Source organism: Equus asinus, chromosome 29 (assembly GCF_041296235.1).
Source record: "Equus asinus isolate D_3611 breed Donkey chromosome 29, EquAss-T2T_v2, whole genome shotgun sequence".
Lineage (NCBI taxonomy): Eukaryota > Metazoa > Chordata > Mammalia > Perissodactyla > Equidae > Equus > Equus asinus.
Window position 1 is genome coordinate 31,978,973 of NC_091818.1, and position 23,501 is coordinate 32,002,473.

At 41.6% G+C, this 23,501-nt stretch overlaps 1 protein-coding gene across 2 annotated transcripts in view; it reads left to right on the forward strand.

Annotated features, from left to right (window-relative positions):
• Positions 1 to 11,192: 11,192 nt before the first annotated feature.
• ITGA8 (integrin subunit alpha 8) overlaps positions 11,193 to 23,501 on the forward strand; it is a 166,962-nt gene continuing 154,653 nt past the window's right edge. Inside the window, exons 1-2 of one of the 2 annotated variants that reach the window (XM_044762060.2) lie at positions 11,193 to 11,636; positions 12,345 to 12,478. In XM_044762060.2, the coding sequence (XP_044617995.1) occupies positions 11,431 to 11,636; positions 12,345 to 12,478 (340 nt within the window). In that variant the 5' untranslated portion in view covers positions 11,193 to 11,430. The remainder of the gene's footprint in view (positions 11,637 to 12,344; positions 12,479 to 23,501) is intronic. The other variant, XM_044762061.2, reaches the window with a different exon arrangement.

The following is a 23,501-nucleotide window of genomic DNA, read 5'->3' on the forward strand; positions in this document are numbered from 1 at the left end:
CAGAGAAACAATATAAAAGAGAAATCACACAGAACAAATGTACAATTTTGCTTTTTTTTTTTTTTAGTGATTGGCACATGAGCTAACAACTGTGGCCAATCTTTTTTTTTTTTTTCCCCTGCTTTATCTCCCCAAATCCCCCCTGGTACATAGCTGTATATCTTAGTTGCAGGTCCTTCTAGTTGTGGCATATGGGACGCCACCTCAACGTGGCCTGACGAGCGGTGCCATGTCCACGCAAAGGATCCAAACCAGCGAAACCCTGGGCCGCCGCAGCGGAGCACGCGAATTTAACCACTTGGGCACCGGGCCGGCCCCGCATTTTTGTTTTAAATAGACTTTTTAATTTAGAATAGTTTTAGATTTACAGAACACTTGCCAAAAAAATAGTACAGGCTATTTCCGTATTTACCCAGTGCCCAGTGTTCCCTGTTGTTAAGATGTTACATTAGTATGAGACATTTGTCACAACTAATGAACCGATATTGATACATTATTGTTACCTGAAGCTCCTATCTTCTTCAGATGTGTTTAATTTTTACCTAGTCTTTTGTCTGTTCCAGGATCCCATCTAGGATATTGCATCACATTTAGTCGCCGTGTCTGTTTAGGCTCCTCTAAACTGCGACAGTTTTTTAGACTCCGCTTCTTTTGGGTGACCTTGATGCTTTGGAGAAATACTGGTCAGATACTTTGTAGAAAGTCCCTCTACTTGAGTTTGTCTGATCTTTTTCTCTTGCTTCAACTGGGATTATGGTTTTGGGAAGGAAGACCACAGAGGTAAAGTGCCATTCTCATCACATCCTATCAAAGGTACAATATCACCACGATGTACCACTGATGATATTAATCTTCTGCACATTTGCCTCCTTTCCATACTGTACTCTTTGGAAGAAGGTCCCTGTGTACTGTCCACATTTAAGGGGTAGGAAGTTATGCTCCACCTTCCTAAGAGGGCAGTATCTACATAAATTTTTTTTCTTTTTTTGAGGAAGATTAGCCCTGAGCTAAGTACTGCCAGTCCTCCTCTTTTTTGCTGAAGAAGCCTGGCCCTGAGCTAACATCCGTGCCCATCTTCCTCTACTTTGTATGTGGGACACCTACCACAGCATGGCATGCCAAGTGATGCCATGTCCACACCCAGGATCCGAACCAGCAAACCCCAGGCCACTGAGAAGCGGGACGTGGGAACTTAACCGCTGTGCCACCGGGCCAGCCCCTACATAAATTTTTTTAAAAATTCTTCTGTATGGGAATTTGTCTCTTCTCCCCACTTATTCAATTATTTATTTATATCAGAATGGACTTGTAACAGTTTGCTAGGGCTGCTGTAACAAAATACCACAGACTGGATGGCTCAAACAACAGAAATGTATTTTTTCAGTTTTGGAGGCTGGAAGTGCAAGATCAAGGTAATAGTAGGGGTGATTTCTGGGGAGGACTTCCTCCTTGGTTTGCAGACGGCTGCCTTCTTGCTGTGTCCTCACTTGGCCTTTCCTCTGTGTGCATGTGGAGAGAAAGATGTCTCTGGTGTCTCTTCCCCTTCTTATAAGGACACTAGTCCTATTGGACTAGGGTCCCACCCTTATGACCTCACTTAGCCTCAATGACCTCCTTAAAGTTCTGTCTCCGAATGCATTCACATTGGGTGATAGGGCTTCAACACATGAATTTTGAGGAGGACGCAATTCAAGCCATAACAGAGCTCGTGATTATTTATTGTATACTTTGGATTATAATCCAATACAATATTATTTTGTTGTTCAAGTAGCCTTTGGGAGCTCTTTCAGTTGACTCTTGTGTCCCCTTGATTTACCCCCATCAGTTTATTTTTTGAGCACTCCCTCATTTTCTCCATCACAAGATGCTCCATGTTAATCTTGTATATTACCTGCCCCAGCCCTAGAATCAGCCACTTTGCCAAGGGACCTTGGTTCCTTTTCTTGGAGAATGGTATTAGAAACCAAGATCTGGTTCCTGGGTTTGCTTGTTGCTGCTGGGTGGTGTTGCCTCTAGGTCTCTCAGTAATAGCACCTGTTTTAGTGCCCACTATTTTGACTTTTCAAAGAGGATCATGATAGTGTCTTATCCCAAACCTAGAAAATAGAAATGGAGTAATAAAAAAGATAAGTTCTTGGGAATCAGATAGACAGTCTGTGACGTATCCTCAGGTTTCACCACTTATCAGACACGTAACCTCCTGCAACTTGTTTAACCCCATAAAGTCTAGGTTTCCTCATTTTTGAAATGAGAATAATTAAAAATACATTAAAAGAGATTATTTATATAAAGGGCAAAGCAAAGCATCAAGCTCATGACCAGTAAATGTTAGTAACCCCTTAGTATCAAGGGGTCACCCAATCTTTCTGAATTTTGGAACTTTTGAGCAAGAGATAATTGCTTTGGCAAATATTTTTCTGCAAATGCAAAATCTAATGTAAGGATCAGTTGATTTGTTTATTTATTCTGTCTTAAATTTCAAACCAACTATTGGACAGCTCTACATGGATGTATGGATATTACCTCAAATTCAAAATATCTGAAGCTAAATTCTTTTCCCTGAATCAAGTCCCGCATTAGAATTTTATATTTCTAATAGGAGCACAATAATTCACCCCAAATTATTCAAATTCAAATTCTGATTATGCCAGACTATATGTTTTGGACGAATTCTTCTGCTAAGTACAATTTTAAAATATTGAGAAAGTATTTTTTTCAATAGTCTTAAAGGCATTGCAGCATTTATAAGGTACTAAGGAAGTATAGGGCCAATGTCCAGGAGAAGAAGGAAATTCAGAGTTGGCAGCCAATATCTAGAGCTACTTTTCCCTAGAAGAATCTCATGATCTTCCAATGAAGTGGAATACTGAGAGGTTGGGGTGGGAAGGAACAATGGGGCGAAGGGAACAAAAACTGCAATCCATGGTCTTGCAAGGAAATTTTTCGATGGTAAACACTTAAACTTAGGGTTGAGACCCCAAAAGTCTACACTCTAAGACTAAGGATGAATTGGAAATAGATTGACCCTTCCAGGGACTGAACCCCATCTTTGGGTCATCTCAATCCCTGAAGACTGATTAAAGTGAGTGAGCAGTATTATTGCGCATAGAAGTCTGCCAGAAATAAGTGTAAACACTATCTGTATGAAGAGAGTATTATTCTAGGCCTCAAATTACTCCTATACTTTTTTGTATGTGATATCTGGCATTTAATTTTTAACAAATGTTATTATGTGAGAGGCACACAAGGAGACAAGATAATGTGATCAAAACACAAGGGAAACAACAGACAATATAAACAGACCCCTCCCCATTATTCTTGATAAAGTTAACAGATACCAACTTTAAAATAACTCTGCAAATGTTCAAAAAAATAAAAAGCAAGACTGAAAACTTTGGCAGAGAACTGGAAATTATAAAAATAAAATAACATAGCAATTCTATAAATTAAGAATACAGTAACTAAAATTTAGAACTTGATTGATTTAGCAGTAGATTAGTCACAATTATAGAGATAATCAGGGAACTGGAAGATAAATCAGAAGAAAAATATTAAGATAAAACATGTAGAACTAAACAGGTGGGAATGTCAAAATATAGTAACAATATAGGCTAGACTATGAGAATGTCAAGCACACTAAATTGGAGTCTCAAAAGGAGATGAGAAAGACTATGGGAAAGAAACAATATTTGAAGAGATAATAACTGAGATCTTTTTTAAAGATGAAAGATATTAACCCACAGATTCAAGAAGTTCTATTACTTAGGTAGTATTAATAAAAACAACATCACAACCATACACATCATATTAAAAGCACTAAAAACAAAACTTTTAACTGCCCATCCCCACTGCATTGCCCCATCCTAATTCTGACCTTTATTTTTTTCACATATAGACTATTATAATTATGTTCAAACTATTCTCTATTTCTTTCTCATTTACATAACTGTCAAATTAATATTCCTAAAATATCATTTAATACATTAAAACACCAAAAAATACTCAAAATAATTTGATAACCTCTCTACACCCTGTTATTGCCTGAAAGAGTATTAATTGAGAAGACTCAACCAAGACAGCAGGGCACCGTGCTCAACAGTATGACAATCTGCAGGCTGAGTGCTGGCAAATAGTGAATACTTGAGGTCCCTGGTGAAGGGCAGGCATATGTGGATAATTGAAAGAAAAAAATAACATCATTCCATTAGTAATCCATAACCAATTAGAAATGTAAGTAATAATGACTAACACTTGAATTGCTTTTTGTATGGACTCTCCTATAGGTTTATACATTTTCGCTCATTTAGTCCTCACAAGTCCCTGTTAGCCTCTGTATTTTACAGATGGGGAAACTTGAGGCATACCGCTGGTAAATAACGTGCCCAGGGTTATACAGGTAAGAGGCAAAGCTGGGCTAGGAACCCAGACATCCATGTTTTTAGTGTCTCCATTGTACTGCCTCTCCATGTGTGAGCAACACTCGTTTCCAAACAGAATCGTACTATGACTGAGCTGACAGCAGGAATTTATAGTTCACGAAAGAAAAGCTAACTATGCTTAGCGCTAATCTCCCACATACCAAAAGTGAGATGCAAATGAGTGAGATCACATGGTGCCTAAGGGCTAGACAGCAATCTTAACATTACTATCAAAAGAATTATAATTTGGATCCCTGCTCGCCCTGGGATTACCATTGTTTCCCTGACCTGGAGTGATAAGTCGTGGCTAAAGTTTTCCAAGGATTTTATAGGATGTTACTCTAACATTTACTTTGAATAAGTCTTCCTCACAAAACAGCTGAAAAATGGGTTCAGCTGATCCATTTGGTTTTGTTTCCTCCTTCCAGTAAGGTTACTTGGCATCTTTCTTTTTCCTTTACGAGACTATTTTAACTTTCATCTGCTGCTTTTAATTTAACTTGTCATATTTCTCTTTTTTGTGCATGTGCCCAGAGGCCTTTGGGAAAAAGACACATTTTTCAGTAAGTCAAAACAATAAAAACCAGAAAGGTCAACTTAAGTCAGTTAGGCACATTTGAAGCAATGTAAGTAGAAGACAAATTCCCTTCCAACCCCCTGAAGACTGCTAACCGTGGACACAGCCTAGCGCATCCCTGCACAGGGACAATTAGAGTGATCTAAGCCATGGGCGTGGATAACCTCCTGTCACGGTAAGGAAGAGGCCTTTTTGAGTGAGTGGCACAGATGACAAAATACACTGATTCCCAGGAGGCATATGGCATTTTATAGGGACACTGAATATCTTAACTTGATTCTATGTGTACAGATAAATTCTGCTAAAATTGAGCCTTTCTAAGTCAACGGCCCCACACAAGTCATAGGGTCCCTTGTTCTCCAGATCTGGGTGAGCAGGATTTCAACCATATATATTTTTTTAAAGCTGTATCATGAATAGTCCATTTTTTTCTTTGGCTTGTCATGTGCCTATATTCTTCCTTGAGGAAAACTGTCTCCTAAAAGCATCCCCAACTTACCCCGACTCCCATTAGTCTCTAACCACACCCCGTTAGTTTTGCTCCCGGCACTTATCAGTGGATTCATTTATATCCTTATCGGGTTGCTAGCTTGTTTGACACCTATCTCCTCAGTAGATCACAGGCTCCTCGAAGGGAGGAACTACATCTCTTTAGCTCACAATTGTATCTCCAGTGCTGGCACAGCACCTAAGACATAGCCAGTGTGCAGATTTATTAAATGTTTAAAAAGAGTGAATAAACAAATCACAAGATCAGATAGACAAGTGAAGTTGAGCAGGATATAGTCCTTGCATGGATGACATGGAAATCTGATTTGGATTTTGCAGTTAGTTGGGAAAATATAAAATATTATTTTTATGGGCAAATTCCTTCCTTCCATCTTCTTTGTGTCTCTTCTTCTTTTTTTTCTTTTTTGCCTAATGATTTGCAAAGCTGTTTCAAGGAAATAAAGATGGTGATAAATGTGGGAGAGATCAACTCAATATTTGGAAACTTTTTAATGAAAAGACATCATCTAAATTGTTGTGAGGCTAAATCATTTTTCATGAGAAAATCTCACACACTTTAATAGGATCACAGACACTAGAGGGCTGGCCTAGACACCCTTGTGGGGTCTTCCAAAGGCTGAATAAACACAGCAACCTAGCCTGGGGTTTAAAATACACTCACACTGACTAATCAGATGCTCCGGCCTCACCTCCTCCCACAATTGAAAGACTTCCTCCTTGACTTCCCCACCTACTTGTGGGAGATCTTTGTTGTCTCACCTGAGTCCTTCAGCCTCCCTCAAGGGCTGAATAAGGGAATGCCTGGCTGTTTCAGAAGGCCATAGCTGCTGTCTCCCCCAGGAACCCACAGCCATCACTGTTGCCCTTGTCCTGGGTCCACAGAGGGGCTGCAGCTCTGTGTTCACAGAAGCCTCTGCTTTCAAGTCCTGGTGCAATGGGTTGAATGTTTGTGTCCCCCTAAAATTCTTATGTTGAAATCCTAACCCCCAACGTGATGGTAGTAAGAGGTAGAACCTTTGGGAGGTAATTAGGTCATGAAGGTGGAGCCCTTGTGAAGGGGATTAGTGCCCTTACAAAGAGGACCTCAGAGAGCTCCCTCGCCCCTTTTCCACCATGTGGCCATGTAAAGACACAACAAGAAGGCAGCAGTCTGCAACTGGGAAAGGGCCTCTCACCAGAACCCAACCATGCTGGCACCCTGACTTTAGACTTCCAGTCTGCAGAACTGTGAGAAACAAATTTCTGTTTTTCATAAGCCCCCCAGTCTATGGCATTTTGTTACGGCAGTCCAGATGGAGTGAGACACCTGGCACGTGCACAGGTGGGGGGAATGCCGTGATCCCCATTTCAAGTGACTGTTATTTCCAAAGACCAGAGGGGAGCTGCCCTGAACCCTAAACTCCTTATCAAAATTTAAAAATAATTTTTAAAAAATCCCCTTGAAAATATTCCCACAGCCTCCTTTGGCACCGGCCTCACACATAAGCTCCTGGGAAATTAGACTTCCCCATTGCCAGACTCCAAATTTACAACTAAGATGTTATAAGTTTTTTCCTCTGGAAGTTTGCTTTAGTCTCTTTTGGCCAATAGTTACCTAAAAGGCCCATCCTGCCAACCCATCAGACATGTGTAGCTTTTTCAGGATTCTGGAGCGAACTGGCCCTAATTGAAATCTGCAAATGGTTCAAGATCTTGAGCGTAAGTTCAGATGCCCTTGGGGCTTCACCATCCAGGAAGATTTGTCCCCAAATGTCAAGGCTTTGGAAGAACACCACTTTCCTTAGTTACCTTCCCTTTAGAGGAAGAATTGTTTTCTTTATTTTTATTTTTGCTTAAAGCCGAGCTGTATTTAAAAGGTTCATTCTAAAAAGAGATCAAGTCGGAGTCTGGTTTTGACTAGTGGGAATTTTCCTGCAGCTAAACTAACTGTTGGCTGTGCCTGAACGTCTGCCAGCACAAGGCCACTGCTGCAGCACTTTTAACTTAAAAGTGGCTAATAAAATCATGAAGGGAAATCATAAAAGAGAATTACGAACAAAATCATCAAAAAGGAAAACAAAATGATTTTGCTATGATGAGATGCACCCTCCAGGGACGAGAATAAAAATTTGCAGACATAAGCTGGATGTTAGCAGAGACACTGACGGATGGAAAAGTTGTTTCCTTCAATAGGTTTAACGGATCAGTTTCTACTAATCAGTTGTTTTTGATATTGCAGAAAAACTGAGCACAGCTGGGCGGAAGAAAAACCTGAGATGGCCTCAATTACCCAAAAGACAAGAAGAGGTTGAAAAGCTGCCTTCCATTTCTGGTGCATTCATTTTTAAATCTGATGGAACCTTCACAAACACATTGTTTCGACATTGGCTTATTTTGTAAATAGTTTCACATATTGACAATGTGATTGTATTAATGAAATAATCATGTTGAGACTCTCACACTTCTTTACTTGAAGGCAGAATCACATTTTATCATAGAAAGAAATGGATTTAAATGTAATCAGGAATAATAATTGGTTATTAATTACAAATGTATTTGGTCTTCTGTTAAAAAGTATGCACTAATGGTTAAATGTTACAACATCTCTATTTTTAAGTACTTTGTACATGGCTGCAACCCAGAGATCATTCTTTTCCTGTGGTACTCTTTACTTATTTATTTTGGAAAGTTTGGGCCAAATCTCTTCCATCTTTGACCTTTGGGTTCTTTTCTTTTCTTTTTAGGGAAACAGCCATGTGTACCTTTCCCAGTATTAAACATACACACATACTCACATACGTGATAAACAATTCCCAGACTCGCTTTTCTGACAAATAAATCAGTGCTAGTAGATCTTTAAAATGTCAAACTTCTCATTCAGCGTGAGACCTGTCACTGTCCATGTGTTTCTTTGACGGCATCCCAGATCTTGCTGATCGGCGTGGTTCCCATGTGTCAGAATAGTGAAGTGTGCAAGACTCTTATTCAGACCAATCCTGCCCCTGCAATTATTGCAGGTTTTTTTCCTGCTTCTTGGGAGATTTACTATTCTCCCAGGCTTTGGCCTCCCAGGGAAGTCAAAGAGTTTTGAGTTAATTTGCTTTCCCTCCACTCTGTGAAAACCAAGGTGTCACTCCACCCTCTCCTAAGACCTCTTGGAAAAGTACACACTGCGTGATGACACGTCTCAATCACCACTCTCCAGCAAGCCCAAAGGGTCAGCTGAGAATAGCTTATTATTTCTAGAAAGGTGATTTCTCATTGTTATTATAACTTAAACAAATTCTTATAGACCTCGTAGCATGAGGAACTAGTTTTGGCATCCAACAGTCCTGGGTTCAAATAATACTACTTACTTTCTTTGTGAATATGCATATTATCGTACCTCTCTGAACGTTAATGCCCTCATCTGTAAAGCGGAAAGTGACACTATTAAGAATATACGTTTGTGGGGTAAGTCAAGGACAAGTGTGTTTTAGAAGAAAGGAACAAGTACGTATATCCAGTTCTGAGGCAATAAGTAGAATTTTCTTTCCCTACCTCCCCTATCTTGAATAAAAAGATAAGGAATATACTGGAAATATTGCAAAGCAAGGGAGTACAAAAGGGGATACCCTGGTGATGTGCTGCCCAACACAGATCGAAGGATTTTATAATATATAGCTGCTTCTGCTCAGTAAGGCGGTATGTGAGCCTAGTGCACATTTAGAATTATGCTATTACTTTCTCCTATTCAGGTGTTCCATTTCAACCTAAAGCTTGCCTGCAGTATGACAAATTTTTAAATTTCACTATGCCAGTGTCAGTAAAATGATCAAGCTGAGGTTATTCCCTAGCCTCAGTGTCTGGGAAAACTTTGAACACGCCAGTGTGTATTGCATGTGAATCACTCATTGAAATTTACTCTATGGAGCATCACTTTTACTGACCAGAACAGCAGACCAACACAAATGGACTTTTGGACTGAGAAAAAAGTATTCTACCATCTATTCTTAAGTCCTTGTCTGGGAAAGGACTATCTGGTTAGGTAATTTTCCAGAGGTGATGATTTGCCGGGTAATCTTCTGATGGCTTATTAATTGGTAGTATTTTTACAGGGATAAGACAAGCAAAGATAAAGACATAAAATTCAAACCAGTCTATGAAGTGGGATCTGAAGTAAGGGAGATGGGAAAGTCCAGCTTTCCAGTGGGATCAGAGATTTTCTGTGGATAGACTCCCAAATCCACACCGCCAGACTAACCACTGCCCTGAAGTGTAGTTTGTGCTTCCAGCACCGCTGGGGACCCCACTAGTAACTCACATTCCACAAGTCCAGCATCTAAGTCACCACTGACTTCCGATCCCGCTCTTCTGGCCCCATTGCTATTGTTTGTAATTCTTCTCTGCTAAGTTGGAACCTTCAGACTCATCTTGGCTTGCTTCCTCCACTTTGTCTGCCATGACTCTTTGGATCCTTTTCCTTATCCTCATGTTTGCGGCCTTCCCTTTCTTCTGTTAATCGCATCGAGGTCCGCATCACCCAAAGCTTATGGGCAGCATCTTGTTTGTTTCCTCTTCCTTCTAACAACTGCCTCCCTCCCCACCTCTCAAAGATACAGCCTTGTCACTAAACTTTTGAATCCCCGTAGGCATGTCATGACTCTGCTCTAGAACTGACTCCCTTTGCCTCAATAAATGTTCTTGTTATTAAGATCCTGTCTTAAGAGATTCAATCCTATTTCCCAGGGCTCCCTAACCCACTCTCTTATTTCTAATTCCTTGGCAACCATTTCATCGCAGCCTTTATGTCTTTAATACTTTCCTCAACTTCTCCGCCCACGATGCCCAAATGTAAGCCTCCTATTCAAATTCCCGCCCAAGTCGACATCTGCCACCAACTCTCCTTAAAGTACTTTGGAAACTACCTCCCCTGTCTCTACATTTACATTTAACCCCAGCCCCATCCAGTTTAATGCTTCATTGCTGTGTTTTTGCATCAGTCCTGTTTCCCTGGAAACCACATGTTATATAAACGCGTCTATACCATGTTTCTCTTCTCCCTACTCAGTCTTCAGTCCTTCCCCCAAGAGGAGGACACAGAAAGAGATCAATAATACCCAGAAATTGGAACTGAAGTTTGAACTCCTGTAGATTCCAACCTACACCTCCCACCCCTGCTGAGGGTAAACTGTAAACTTTGCCAGTCTTCATCACAATCACACAGGGTCACGAAGATTTACTACCAAGTCATTTAACATGCCCTCCCCCGTGCCTTTGAGAAAGACCTAAAAAAAGGTCTCGAGGATTTCTTCATTTATTAATTAGCTCTGCGGGGAGGTATGGTGAAGGAGAGGATTTTTGGATGCAAACTTTAACTCTCAGTGACAGACGAGCAAACGCATAGACCCTGAGGCTTCTTCAGGCTGCGGAAGTGATGCATAGATCACGGCTTGGTCTAGCCTCGTGGTGGGATACGCTTTCACGTTCTTCCATTTGGGACAAACTGCAGCAAACTCTCGCCCCATGCGGGGGGTATTGCTTCCAAAAGCAATGGCTTCAATTGGCATGTGCGAGTCTCAGATTGTCCTTGAGATGCGGCTGCAATAGAAAGCCAGGCGGCCAAAACAAGCGCCTGGCACCAGCCACCAGCAGGGGCGAGGGTGGCCCAGGAGTCACCGGCTCCGGACCCGCCGCTAGGAGGCGCCGCGAGCGCGCCGGCCCCCTCCCGCTGCCAGAGGAGGGCTCGGATCCCCTCGGCCAGCCTCTGAGCCGGTGCGGGGAGCGCGCGGGGAGCAGATTGCAGGGGACGCGCGGCGGAGCGCCCGGGGCTGTCACCGCGGACGGGCCGCGCGCACCGACCCGGGACCGGGGCATCTGGGGACTGCCGGCCGCCACCCCCGCGATTTCCCCCGCCGGGGTCCTCGGAACCCGCTCCCCGGTGAGCACCCGCCGGGGCGGAGGGCAATGTCTGCCGGGGCCCGCCGCGGTCCCCGGGGCAGCCGGGCGCAGCCGCTCGCGCCCCTCTGGTGCTTCTCCGCCGCGCTGGGGATGCTGTGGTCCCCCGCCTCGCAGGCATTCAACTTGGACGTGGACAAGTTCACGGTGTACAGCGGCCCCGAGGGCAGCTACTTCGGCTACGCGGTGGACTTCCACATACCTACTGCTCGCACGTAAGTCGCCGGGCGCGGGGAGTTCGCGCGCGGGGACGAACCCGACCACAGGTTGGGTCCCTGCTCCGCTACCGGAGGACCCGCGCCTGTCCCCGCAGCCTGATGGAAGGCGATTGCTGAGATTCCATCCTGGTGCCCACTTTTGGGGGCCCGTCCGGCTCCCCGACACCAGTCTCCTCTCTCCCCTTCCATGCTAGATGTACCCTGTGAACTTGGAACAAGAGACGTGCCACTGGCATATAGAATACGCACGTTCTGGGGACTTCCTGGTGCAGACTCGAGCATCATACAAAGGGGAAAACGGGACTGCACAGACTCAAGCCAGTTAAAACAACGACCACAACACGGTCTGTTTATACATAGCCTGTAACAATTAAGTGTCTGGACGCAAGTGCTGTCTGCTACAAGCAGCTGGGCTCTGTCCTTGCTATTTGTTTTTTTTTTTTTCTCTTCTCTGCTCTCCTCTCACTGTATACATAGCTCCACCTAGAGAAGAATTAGGACTATTTGCACGCTCCTCCAAAGCAGGTTTCAGACGCCCTTAGGTTTCCAAGAGGAAATCAAGTTTGACAGTCGGTCTCCATCATAAATACGTTTCTGCTCCCACCTCCACCCTAGTCTCAGTGTGAGCATGCGGCTACAGAGACAGCATCGCATGCGCACACTTTTATGATTCCCTAGGAGTGATCTTCTCCAACTCTTTCGCAGAGCGAGCGTCTTGGTGGGGGCGCCCAAGGCCAACACCAGCCAGCCAGACATCGTGGAAGGAGGAGCCGTCTATTACTGTCCTTGGCCGGCCGAGGGGTCTGTGCAGTGCAAACAGATACCGTTTGACAACACCAGTAAGTGATATTTGTCATTCCCAACTGTGGGCCCTGGTTTCAAAGAACCAGAGCCAGACCCCGAGTCACTCCTCACTCTCTTTGTACTCATTTGGCCTGTCTGATGGGTCTGTGTTGTGGGTTGTGTAGGTCCCTAGAGAAATCAGCTTTTTTAAGCCTGAGCGAAGGGGAGGAAAATGTTGAGCGAACCCCAGAGAGGGAACAATATTGTGACCTTGAGTATTCGAATGCATTCTAGTAACTTCTGTTTCCTTACTGTCCTGAGATGAGCATTTTCGGGGTGAATAGATGCTTTGGAGAAATACAACTGTTACACCCTAACCTTCATTATGGAGAGAATTTGGTTGCTTTCCAAGGACAAATCTGGGAAAACACAGATTCTTAGCATTTCCCGTGCCCAATCTCCGGAGGCAAGATTCAGCTGCTACAGACCCAGACATCGCTCCATGTTGCTGTTTAATTCTTTACAGAAAGAAAGAATTTTCTTTCAAAATATTGGACATTGGAAGCAAATTCGTACAGGCAGAGTGTGGATGGATTACATTCATTTCCAAAATCCCTAGACAGATGTTTCTTATTTAATTAAAGGGAAAATACATTTTAAACAATTCAGGCTGGTTATGTTTCCTCTGGTGTTTTCTCTTTGGGTCCTGAGAAAATAATTTATACGTAATGCTTCCAAAAACATTAACACTGAATGTTTTAATTTGTACCTTCAAAACTTTATGAATTCGAAAGGTATACATTATCCAAAAGCAAATACCTCTTTTCAGAAAAATGTGAGTATGTCAACTCAAATAATGTTCTTTGATGAATGATCATTTCAAATACCTTTGCACCATGCAACTATTTTATGACATCATTCTTCATTATTGTTACATTAGTGTGCATTTAGAATTTATGTAGAAAATCCATGTTCACAGAATTTTGATTAAGTTGGATGGGTGGTATTTGCCTGTTGCTTTAACTGATTTGCATTTTTTTCTTTTAAAGGAGAACATAATTTCAATTCTATGAATATGGAAATCATTTCAAAGAAAAAAATCCTGTGCAAGCATGACCTTGAATTATGACCAAATTAGGAAAATATTTTATAAAAACGTTTTAAAATTATGTTTTTCTTATGTGTCTATATATGGTCACAATAGCTCATTTACCATTTTATTAAGTAATTCAGTTATTTCATACCAACTTTTGTAAGCTTTTACTTTTGACTATTAGAAACTGGAAAAATTAAGCCACTTGACATTACTTTGTCAAAGAAATTTTTCAGTTAGTTGTTTAATCAGGACTTTAGGTGCTTCTAATTACAGACTTCTAGCTTGAGAATAAAGTTTCTAATCAGAAGAATTAAGCATAAAATTAAGGGCATTTTAATAATCTACATCAAAATCGTTTGTATTTTAAAAAGTATGAAGACATAAATCATTGGTATTATTTGAATTTAACTTAAGGGAAATAAGCAGTTACGTTTTGAGACATGTTTGATGTACTTGTGTATTTTTATCAAGAAGCAATCTATAGTCATGGACATGAATTTAATAACCTTCTAGAACATTCCCAGAACATATCAAATCAGGATCTGGTCAGAATAGTTTTTCCTTTGATAAAGGAAGAATCAATGCCCAGATAAGTTGCACCTGAATACCTTTCTACATCCTAATTCCAGTAGATGTCGTGGTTCAATGAATGAAAACCAGAAAATATAGACATCAATATGAATTACTAAATCCTGACCACACCCAACCCAAAATTTCCAATGTTAAATGATAATAGGTAACATTTTCCCAAAAGTTCATTCTAAAGCAACTATTTAGAGCTTAGAATTCACTTTCCCGTAAAGAACTAATGATGAAAGATTGTGCTTTGGTTTCCAGCTTTGCCCACAGGAATGCACTTAACCCTTATTGTAGCTGAATTATATTTTCAATGAAACAGTAGGGCAGAAACTAGTACAACTTTGGCAATTAAAAAAACAGGGAAATAATAAGAGTGTCAAGAAAAGATCAGAATTACTTGGAGAAAGAACAGGGAGCAGATGGCATCTTCTGTGCAGATTCTGAAGAAGACCTCTGGGTATCTCGAAGGGTTTTAGAGATTAATGCTGTTGGTGCTACACTATGTCTTATTGTACGTCTAAATGTATGGAGTTTTTTCTTGATAGACAAATGCACTCGTTCTACTGTTATACTTAGAAACCGTAATTGCAGTAATTTGAGATTCATAAATGGAAAAAAGTGAGAGGAAGAAACAGGGAGGGAGATAGATGTTTCTGAAATAATTGAGCAGGAAATGAAAAAAAAGCAAGGCAAAGGAGGCCACGCGACATTTGTGAGAAATGAATGAGGGAAAGGAGAAAGCAGTGACCTGTGAAAGCCTCGGGGGAGTTTCCTTGAGAGAGAAGATAAGAATCATTGAGAAAAGAAAGTTCCCCATGTTAGCCATCAGGGGGTACTGTGGGCCCAGGAACCTTGGCTGCTCCTGAGAATGGCCTGAGAGTGGGTGGGAGAAAAGGAATCAGAGGACCACAGCTCAGGTTTTGGCTACTGAGTGGGCACCAGCGCACCACACATGGTTTCTACCAATAACTTTATCCATGCGCCCTGAGACGATGGAACTGCCAGTGGCTGCCATTTGCTGCAAAGCTGTGAAAGAGAGGAAGGGTCAGCAGGAGCCAGTGTAGCTATTTCCAGTTTGAGCATGGGTTCTGTGAGCTGAGTGTGATCTTGGAACCAGAGGACAGGCAGAAACAAAGGCATTGCTGACTCAGGGTCTTGCAGTGAACATACTAGGTGCATTACATTTGTGGATCACCTACTATGTGCCAGTCACTTATATACATTGTTTCTAATCCAGAAAACAAAGCAACAAACTCGTTTTATGAATAAGGAAACTGACATCAAAGGTGTTACAAAAGATACAACCAAGACCACACAGGGTAAATAGTAGATGCAAGGTTGGAAAAGAGGTCAGCCTGCTCCAAAGCCTACCTGGGGGCCCTGCCTCCCTTCCAGGAATGGAGAGAGGACTGGTCCTAATGGAATTCAAGTTCATGGTCAGATGCTATGGAGCTGAGGCACCACTTGCCTCCCTCCCTCTCCTCCATTCCCTGGCTTCCATGTTAGCTTCACAAATTCCAATTAAAAGGACCATCCAGAGCAGATCTGAAAGGGAAGAGCAGTTTGAGTAGAGGGTTGTAGAGACCAGAGGTTACGGAAGCAGCCTTTGTCTTGGTGGAATGATGGGTTGTGTATGCCCTTGATTTGCTGTAGCTCCTCACAGCATGCCCCTTCAGTGGAAGCCCCAATCAGCTGCCTCCTGTCTTATTCTCTGTCCCTTGGCAGCAAGGTACCATTTCCCCACAAAGAAGAAGAAAATTTCTCTGCTTGACAAAGTAGTGCTCGCGAATGCTGGATACCCACAGACTCACATTCACATAATAGAGTGTGATGTGTCAGGCATAAATATATATTAGGTTGCAAATATTCTTCTAAAGACAGTCTTTAACTCTGTCTGTTTTTACTATTAACATCTGAATTCAGGACATTCTATGTCACTTTGACCTTTTAATGACATTGTTTCAACTTGTTCGGGCCCCCCGGGTGTCTACAATTTACTACTGCTATGGTGAGTAACCTACTAAACTCTCTCTGGCAGACATTGAAGGAGACTGGCCTAGAATTTAGTCCCTCAATCTGGTTGTGATCTTGAACCTCAGTTTATTTAAGGTCAACTGCCTTTTTTTTTTTTAACTGCCTTTTAGTTTGAAATTTTTTTCATTAAATAATCATTTCTTTTATTTTTACCTTATCCTATAACTTGGGTTTTTTTTTATTACCTCTCATCGTAAATGCAAAAACAGAGGAAGCTGAGAATGGCCTCGCACTTCAAATGCATGAATACTATTAAAATCTGTGGTCCTTTCAAGTATGGAGAAAGGAAACTCTAGAAAGGCATATGGCAGTGGGGGAGGGGCAAAGGGCTAAGAATAGATAATTTTCCTGCTCTGTACAAAATCAAGTGGTTCCAAAAAAGGACTTCTCTCATCTCCCTTCTGTCTTTCCCTCTTACTACACTGGGATAAAATTCCCCCATCACCAAATTGCTTTCTTTCACTTTTGCTTCAGCAGCTCTCTAAACTGCACCCCATGTCTTAACTTAAAACATCGCGTCTGCCAAATCCATGCCTCTCGTTTCTAAATCTGCTCCAAGGTTCATTTCTTCTTGTTCCTACGTTTTCCAAACCCACGTGTGGAGTAAATAAGAACCTCCAGATCACAGCCCTCCAGCTGAAAGGGGATGAAGGAAACTGACACCTTATCCTTGGATTGAGGAAAGGGCAAATTGCAATCATAATAACAAAAGCATACTACGCAAATATTTGTTTTAAATGCTCAAAGGAAACATTTTGAGGAGAAAGACAATGGCCTGCACTAATTGATGAGGCTAGCCGTCATAGCACTAATAATCATGGAGAGGCAATGCAGCTGGGAACCACTTGCAATTAAGGACCCACGTGAAGAGTGAACAGGAAGAGGTGGGAGGTGCCATTGAGATTTGGAAGTCATCTGAGAAAGACTCCTAGAATTTGCCTGGCCTTAATTTAGTATCTTTGTGTGTGTGTGTGTGTGTGTGTGTGTGTGTGTGTGTGTGTGTGTTTAAACAACCCTTAAAATGGTTAGGATATTTCAAAGCTCTGGGATAGTATGATTTGTGTTGGAATTGCATTTTAGCTTGGAGACCGGAAGCCTTTGGTTTGGGGGGGTCTGTTTTATTTTGCGTTCAATGAGCCCACAATAGGAAGCAGCTCAAAGCATCTGGCTCTGTGAGTGGTTCAGGGTTGCTTTTTGATAGGGTTCGGCGTGCCCTTTTTCTCACGTGAGGGTTGGGAAACATATTGGTCGCATAAGTCTTGCTTTTTTAACTTCCTCAGAAAGAAATCAGTTTTCGTTCAGGAACAAAGAAAAAAAATGTAAGTCAGAGCTACCCAGATAAATGACAGAGTAAATACACAAATGTGACAGAACTCAAGGACAGCAGAAATATGGGCTCTGGGAAGTTCAGTTAAAAGTGAAAAAAGGGAGAAGGCAGCCTGAAGATAACCTGTTGCTTTTAGGAATTAATAATGCCATAATTAGGGTAAGTTTGGCTACTCAGAAAAAAATATATACATACATTAGGGCAGAAAGCTTACTCTGCTGAGTGTTGATTCTGCTGAATCATCAAGGGTGGCTTAGCTGGGTGGTTTCCTTATTCTAGGATGCCTGATATGTCGGACTGATAGATGCACCCAACATCCCTAAGCTTCTCCCAGTTGGCTCAGACTTCCATGTGACAGAATGCAACCAAGTCCTGATACGAGAAGGGAGGAGGCAGCGGTCCCTACAGCTCATAGCAACTGAGGAAGCAATTAGAAGGCGGAAGTCCTTGAAACTCCAACTAAAAATGGGAAACAGATCTGCTCTATGGCTAGTTGAGTAGTATGAGCATTAGACGCCTGTTGCTTAATCTGCAAAATTCTTTCAAGAAGCTAGAAATCTGTGTGATGGGACAGGCTTCCAGGCTCTTGGCAGGAATAGTCCATGCAGCAGCTGCAGCGTTCTGCGGAAAAAATAGGAAATTGTCTTGAAATTATTCTGAAAGCAGAAAAACGCACTTCAGCATTTCAGCTGGCCAGTTGAGACACGTGTGTTCAAACTTTACCTGTTGTGTAGGAAGGCATAGAAGTCAACCTCAGCTATGCAGAAAGACTGGTTCCTGGATCTCTGATATTTAGTGTATCGCCCCAAACATCTGTCAACCTGAGAAACTTTTTTACATCCATACACACTGGTGAAAGTGATCACTTACGCTTTGAATTGTTTTAGTAAAAATAAGGCATCGATATAAAAGATAAGTCTTTATAAGTCTTTATAGACATGGTTGCCAGGCATTGGGAGTGGGAAGGAGGAATTGGCTCAAAAGAGGCAGAACAAGGGAGTTTTGGGGGGTGATGGAACTCTCTGCGTGTTGACTGTGGTCGTGGATACGTGACTGTGTGTATTTGACAAAACCCATTGACCTTACATCACTAAAAGTACATGTTTGTGTTCTGTCCATCACATGAATTTTATTGCATGTAAATTAAAAAAATGAGGAAAAAAACATTATGGAGATTGCTGGAGCATTACGTATTTGATATCTTGATTCAGTTTGGTTTTGTGACCTTTGCTGTAGGCATGTGGGCATTTAGCTCTTAGACTGTGGGAAAGTCTGATGTGCTAATAACTGGAAGTATAAGGACACATATTATCTCTGAAAAGCTTAGGCTACTGCCCCTAGATAGAGTGAACAATTAGTCAGCTCATCAGGTAGGACCTTCTTCATCATGCTTTGAATAAAGGATAATGTGTTCAGAATGTGTTTGTAAGAGAACTTTGAATGAAAACATGTTGAGTGAGAATAAATCTTTGCAATGAAGCATCACACTTGTGTAATTCTCATATCCTTAATGAAATTCAGGCATGGGATCTCCTCGTTGGTAGTCATTCAACTAAGGAGTTCTTGCTTCAAACACATGATTATAGTTATCAAAATTAGCATAACTGCACCACAGGGTGTATAGCTATTAACATTAGGGCAGTGTTATTCTTTAGCTCTGATGTTTGACACGTGGACACAGATTTGTATGTGATATTACAAAAGCCTCTGTATTGCTCTGCCCTGACCTCCAGGCCATGTAGAGATTAGAGAGAAGGGCACACACCATTGCTACGGGAATAGATTTGTGCAAGGACCCTGCAGCCCACATTATGCACAGCACCTCACCCCAGGTGTCCCAGATGAGAAGCCACCTCCCCCTGGCCAGCTTATGGCTCCATTTCAGATTTGTCTCAGTTGTCATCTCCTATGATTTGCCCAGATGTCTCCAGCTAAGCCACCTCCTCTTGCCACATGGCTTACACAGCTTAACTCTTTAGCACCATGCATCACAGCATGGCTCATCTCTCCGGGGCCTGTGTCCTGGTGCCTCCTTAACCACCCAGAACATCTTACCTTCCAGTAGTGATTTTCTGGAACTTCTGGCTTCTTTTTTCCTACAATTCGCCATGAGAAATATGTTTTAGAAATTAATTCTAAGGTTGTTGCAAATTGTTTTTTAGAAGAAAGGGCGTATAACACTAAAAAATAATGTCTTCAAACATCCTGAATATGGATAGTCAAGTAAATTACGGCATATTCACACAGTTAAGTATTATTAACCATAAAAAATAAAGTCTAACCAAGAATCAGCATTAATGTGGGAAAATACTTTTGTTTTAATGTTAAGTGAAAAACATAAAATTCAAAATTGTATCTACAAGCTGCAGAAGAATACAAGAAGAGATGTGCAATGAGAGGCTGTCTTTGGGAAATGTGATTAAAACTAGGTTTTTTCTTCTTTTTTCTAATTCATTAAATTTTTTTTTTTTTTTTAGTGAGGAAGCTTGGCCCTGAGCTAACACCATCACCAATCTTCCTCTTTTTACTTGAGGAAGATTTTCACTGAGCTAACATCTTTACCAGTTTTCCTTTATTTTGTATGTGGGACGCCACCACAGCCTGGCTTGGTGAGCAGTTCACAGGTCTGCACCCAGGACTGGAACTGCGAACCCTGGGGCCACCAAAGCAGAGTCTATGAACTTGACCAAAACATCTCTGGGCCAGCCCCCTAATGCATTCTTTTAAATTTTTCAAAACCATGAACAGGTATTTATTTATGATCAGGAAAAATAATGATAAAAATAAACATCCAAAAATTTCTAAGTGAAATTATTATGTTCACTGAAGTGTTATAAAGATTAACAGTAAAAGACCAGAATGATTGACAATCTTAGTTTTTCCCTCTTTTGTCTTGGGTGTAGATGGTAAAGTAGTTTAGAAATGTATTTATTTACATATGGGTGCTTATGCTTCAAAATACCGAAAACCAAGGATATTTTCAGTAACAATTATACGTGTAAAAATAAGAAGATGCAGTGTATCACCCGTCTTCATTCTCGGCTGGCTCTACATCAATAAACATATAGACTTGATGGTCTGACATGGCAGTTTCTAATGCCTTTTAGAATGAGAGAGCTGTTTGTGAGTAGAACTGCTTTTGAGTGTGCTTGAGTAACCTGAGCAGACCAGAAGAAATTAATTGACAATCTGTTGATACTTCCATCAATTCACAGAACTTTTTATAAGAGGCCATTGGCAAAAATCAGAGTGACCATAGATCCAGATAATCCTCTGGACTTTAGAATGTGGAAGGCATTTGATAGAGTCAGAACATCCAGGTAAACTCATGAAGCAGTATGAAATTTCACAATGTGGATTGGTGCTTAGTTCTTGATCTGCTATGTGCAATAAACAGATATTTTTCCTTTAAAACATTTCATATGTGCCAGGGATCAGTTATAAAGTCTATTTAGAATATTTCCTCTGAGACACACCATTCTACTCACTCCCAAGTCAGGTTTGTAAATATTCTGTAGACCTAAGACCTGTCTGTTTCCATAAGTAGAGTTTGTCAACATACTTGTCGATAATATCGGTTGAGGTGGAAAGCATGAGAAGTTGGTGGGAGGATATCAGGGAACTGCAAAGTAAAGGCTGCAGCATCATTTCTCAAAATGTCTTTTATGGTGAGCATGCAAAAAGAATTTCCATGCCAAATAAGTTTGGAAATGGCTGCGTTCACTCCCCTTCTGTGTTAGTCAGGTTTCCCTGGAGAAACAGAACCAATAGGATATATATAGAGAGGAAGAGATTTATTCTAAGGAATTGGCTCATGCAATTTTGGAGGCTGAAAATTCCCATGATCTGCCATGTGCAAGCTGGAGACACAGGAAAGCCAGTGGTATGACTGAGTCTGAGTCCAAAAGCCTGAGAACCAGGAGCACCAATGGCAGAAGATGGATGTCCCAGCTCAACCAGTCAGGCAGGAAGGGCTGAATTCCTCTTCCTCTTGCCTTTTTGTTCTATTCAGGCCCTCAACAGATTGCACGATGTCCACTCACTTGGGGAGGGCAAACCACTTTACCAAGTCCACCAATTCAAGTGCTAATATCATCCAGAAACACCTCACAGACCCACCAAGATTCAGTCAACTATCTGGACACCCCATGATCCAGCCAAGTTGACACATAAAATTAACTATCACACCCCCTATGAGACTCACAATGCATATTCTCCTAGAAAAGGCACTGAGAATTCATGAACTAAAGATCCATTGCATTCATAGGATAGAACATTTATTGATAGTCATTATTTCTCTTCATATTTCTTAGGCCAAACCATGCCCAGGTACTGCTGTAGTAACCAATGACCCCAAATCTCTGACTTAAAACAACCAAGGTTTATTGCCCACTCACACTATGTTTAATATGAGTTGGTAGGGATGCTCTGCTTATTCAGGTCATCCAAGGACTCAGTCTCATGGAGGTTCTTTATTGACGCATGCTTTCAAGATCAAGTCTAGCCGGAAGGGGGATGTGGCAAACTGCACACTGTCTATTAAGCTTCCACCCTGAATCGACATTTATTACTTCTTCTTGCATCTGGTAGGCCAACGCATGCCTAGGAGGTTGGCCGTGCTGACTTCTTTAAATATATCTAACACTTTATTTATCCATATCTATCAAAACTGCATCTACAACCTTTAAAAGAATACTAGAAAAGAAATGCAATTAAAGAGGTTGCCTTTGGAAATGCAATTAAAACGGGATTTTCTTCTATTTCTAATGGACGTATTTTGTAAGACATATTTTTGGGACCCTTGATAGCATAGTTCTTTGGGGCTACAGTCCCAATCCCCACACTGATGGTAGGGAGCAGACACATGACAAGGAAATGAAGGTGTTTCAACAGCTGTGGAGATAAGTGAGACTTTAATACCAATAATCAGTCCTCAACCTCTTCTACCTGGTCTCCATTGTCTGCCTCAGATATTGTCTGGAAGACTGAATGCCCTTCATCCTTTCAGTCAGGCTCCTTGGGTGACATGTTACTAAATCATAATGTCTTTTCCCCCTCAAAGCACCCTTTGGTTAATTGTAACCCATTTTTACTTATGAAATATTATCTAAAGGGAACAATGGAGTTGAAAATAAAGCTTACTGTTAGCAAACAGTAAAATTAAATATCAATGCCATAAGAGTGTTAGTGACTTACTCCAAGCAAACACTGTCCTAGACACTGGAAGTTTGGCCACAAACAAAGCCCATGGCTTTACCCTTGTGGTTAATAGCCAGTGACAAGTTGAGAAAAAGTAAAGTAAGCATGAGAGGACAGAGCACAGGGCGTGTGCACGTGTGTGAGTGCTTGGGCAGGCGTTTATTTTAGATTGGATGGGGTATTAGTATTCTGTTGCTGCTGTAACAAAGTACTACACATTTAGTGGCTTTAAGCAACACAAATTGATTATCTTATGGTTCTGGAGGCCAAAGTCTAAAGCAAGTCTCATGGGGACAAAATCAAGGTGTTGGCAAACCTCTGCTCCTTCTGGAGGCTCTTGGGGAGAATGTTTTCTGGCCTTTTCCGGCTTCCAGAGGCTGCCCACATTCCTTGGTTCCTGGCCTCCTTCCATTTTCAAAGCCAGCAATGTCCAGCTGAGTCCTCTTCACATTGCCACATCTCTGGTTCTCCTTTTCTGCCTCCTTCTTCCACTTTAAAGTATCATTGTTAATATGTTAGGCCCACCCAGATAATCCTGGGTAATCTCCCTTATAGGAAAGAGTGATAGAAAATGAGGCCAGAGAGCCAGGTATAGACAAGATTATATGGTGCTTTACAGGCCAGGGTCAGCACTTGCGATTTTATTCTAAGAGTGATGAGCAGCCAACCATGGTTTTGAGTACATGTAACATAATTTGAATTATTTTTGCAAAAGGATCAGTTTAATAGACTTAAGGTGAGCAAGAGCAGAACAAGGAGACTAGATAAGAGGCATTCCCATTGCCCAGCGAAAGAGAAGTATGGTTTGTGTTGAGTGATAGCAGTTAAGGTTGAGAAATGGTTG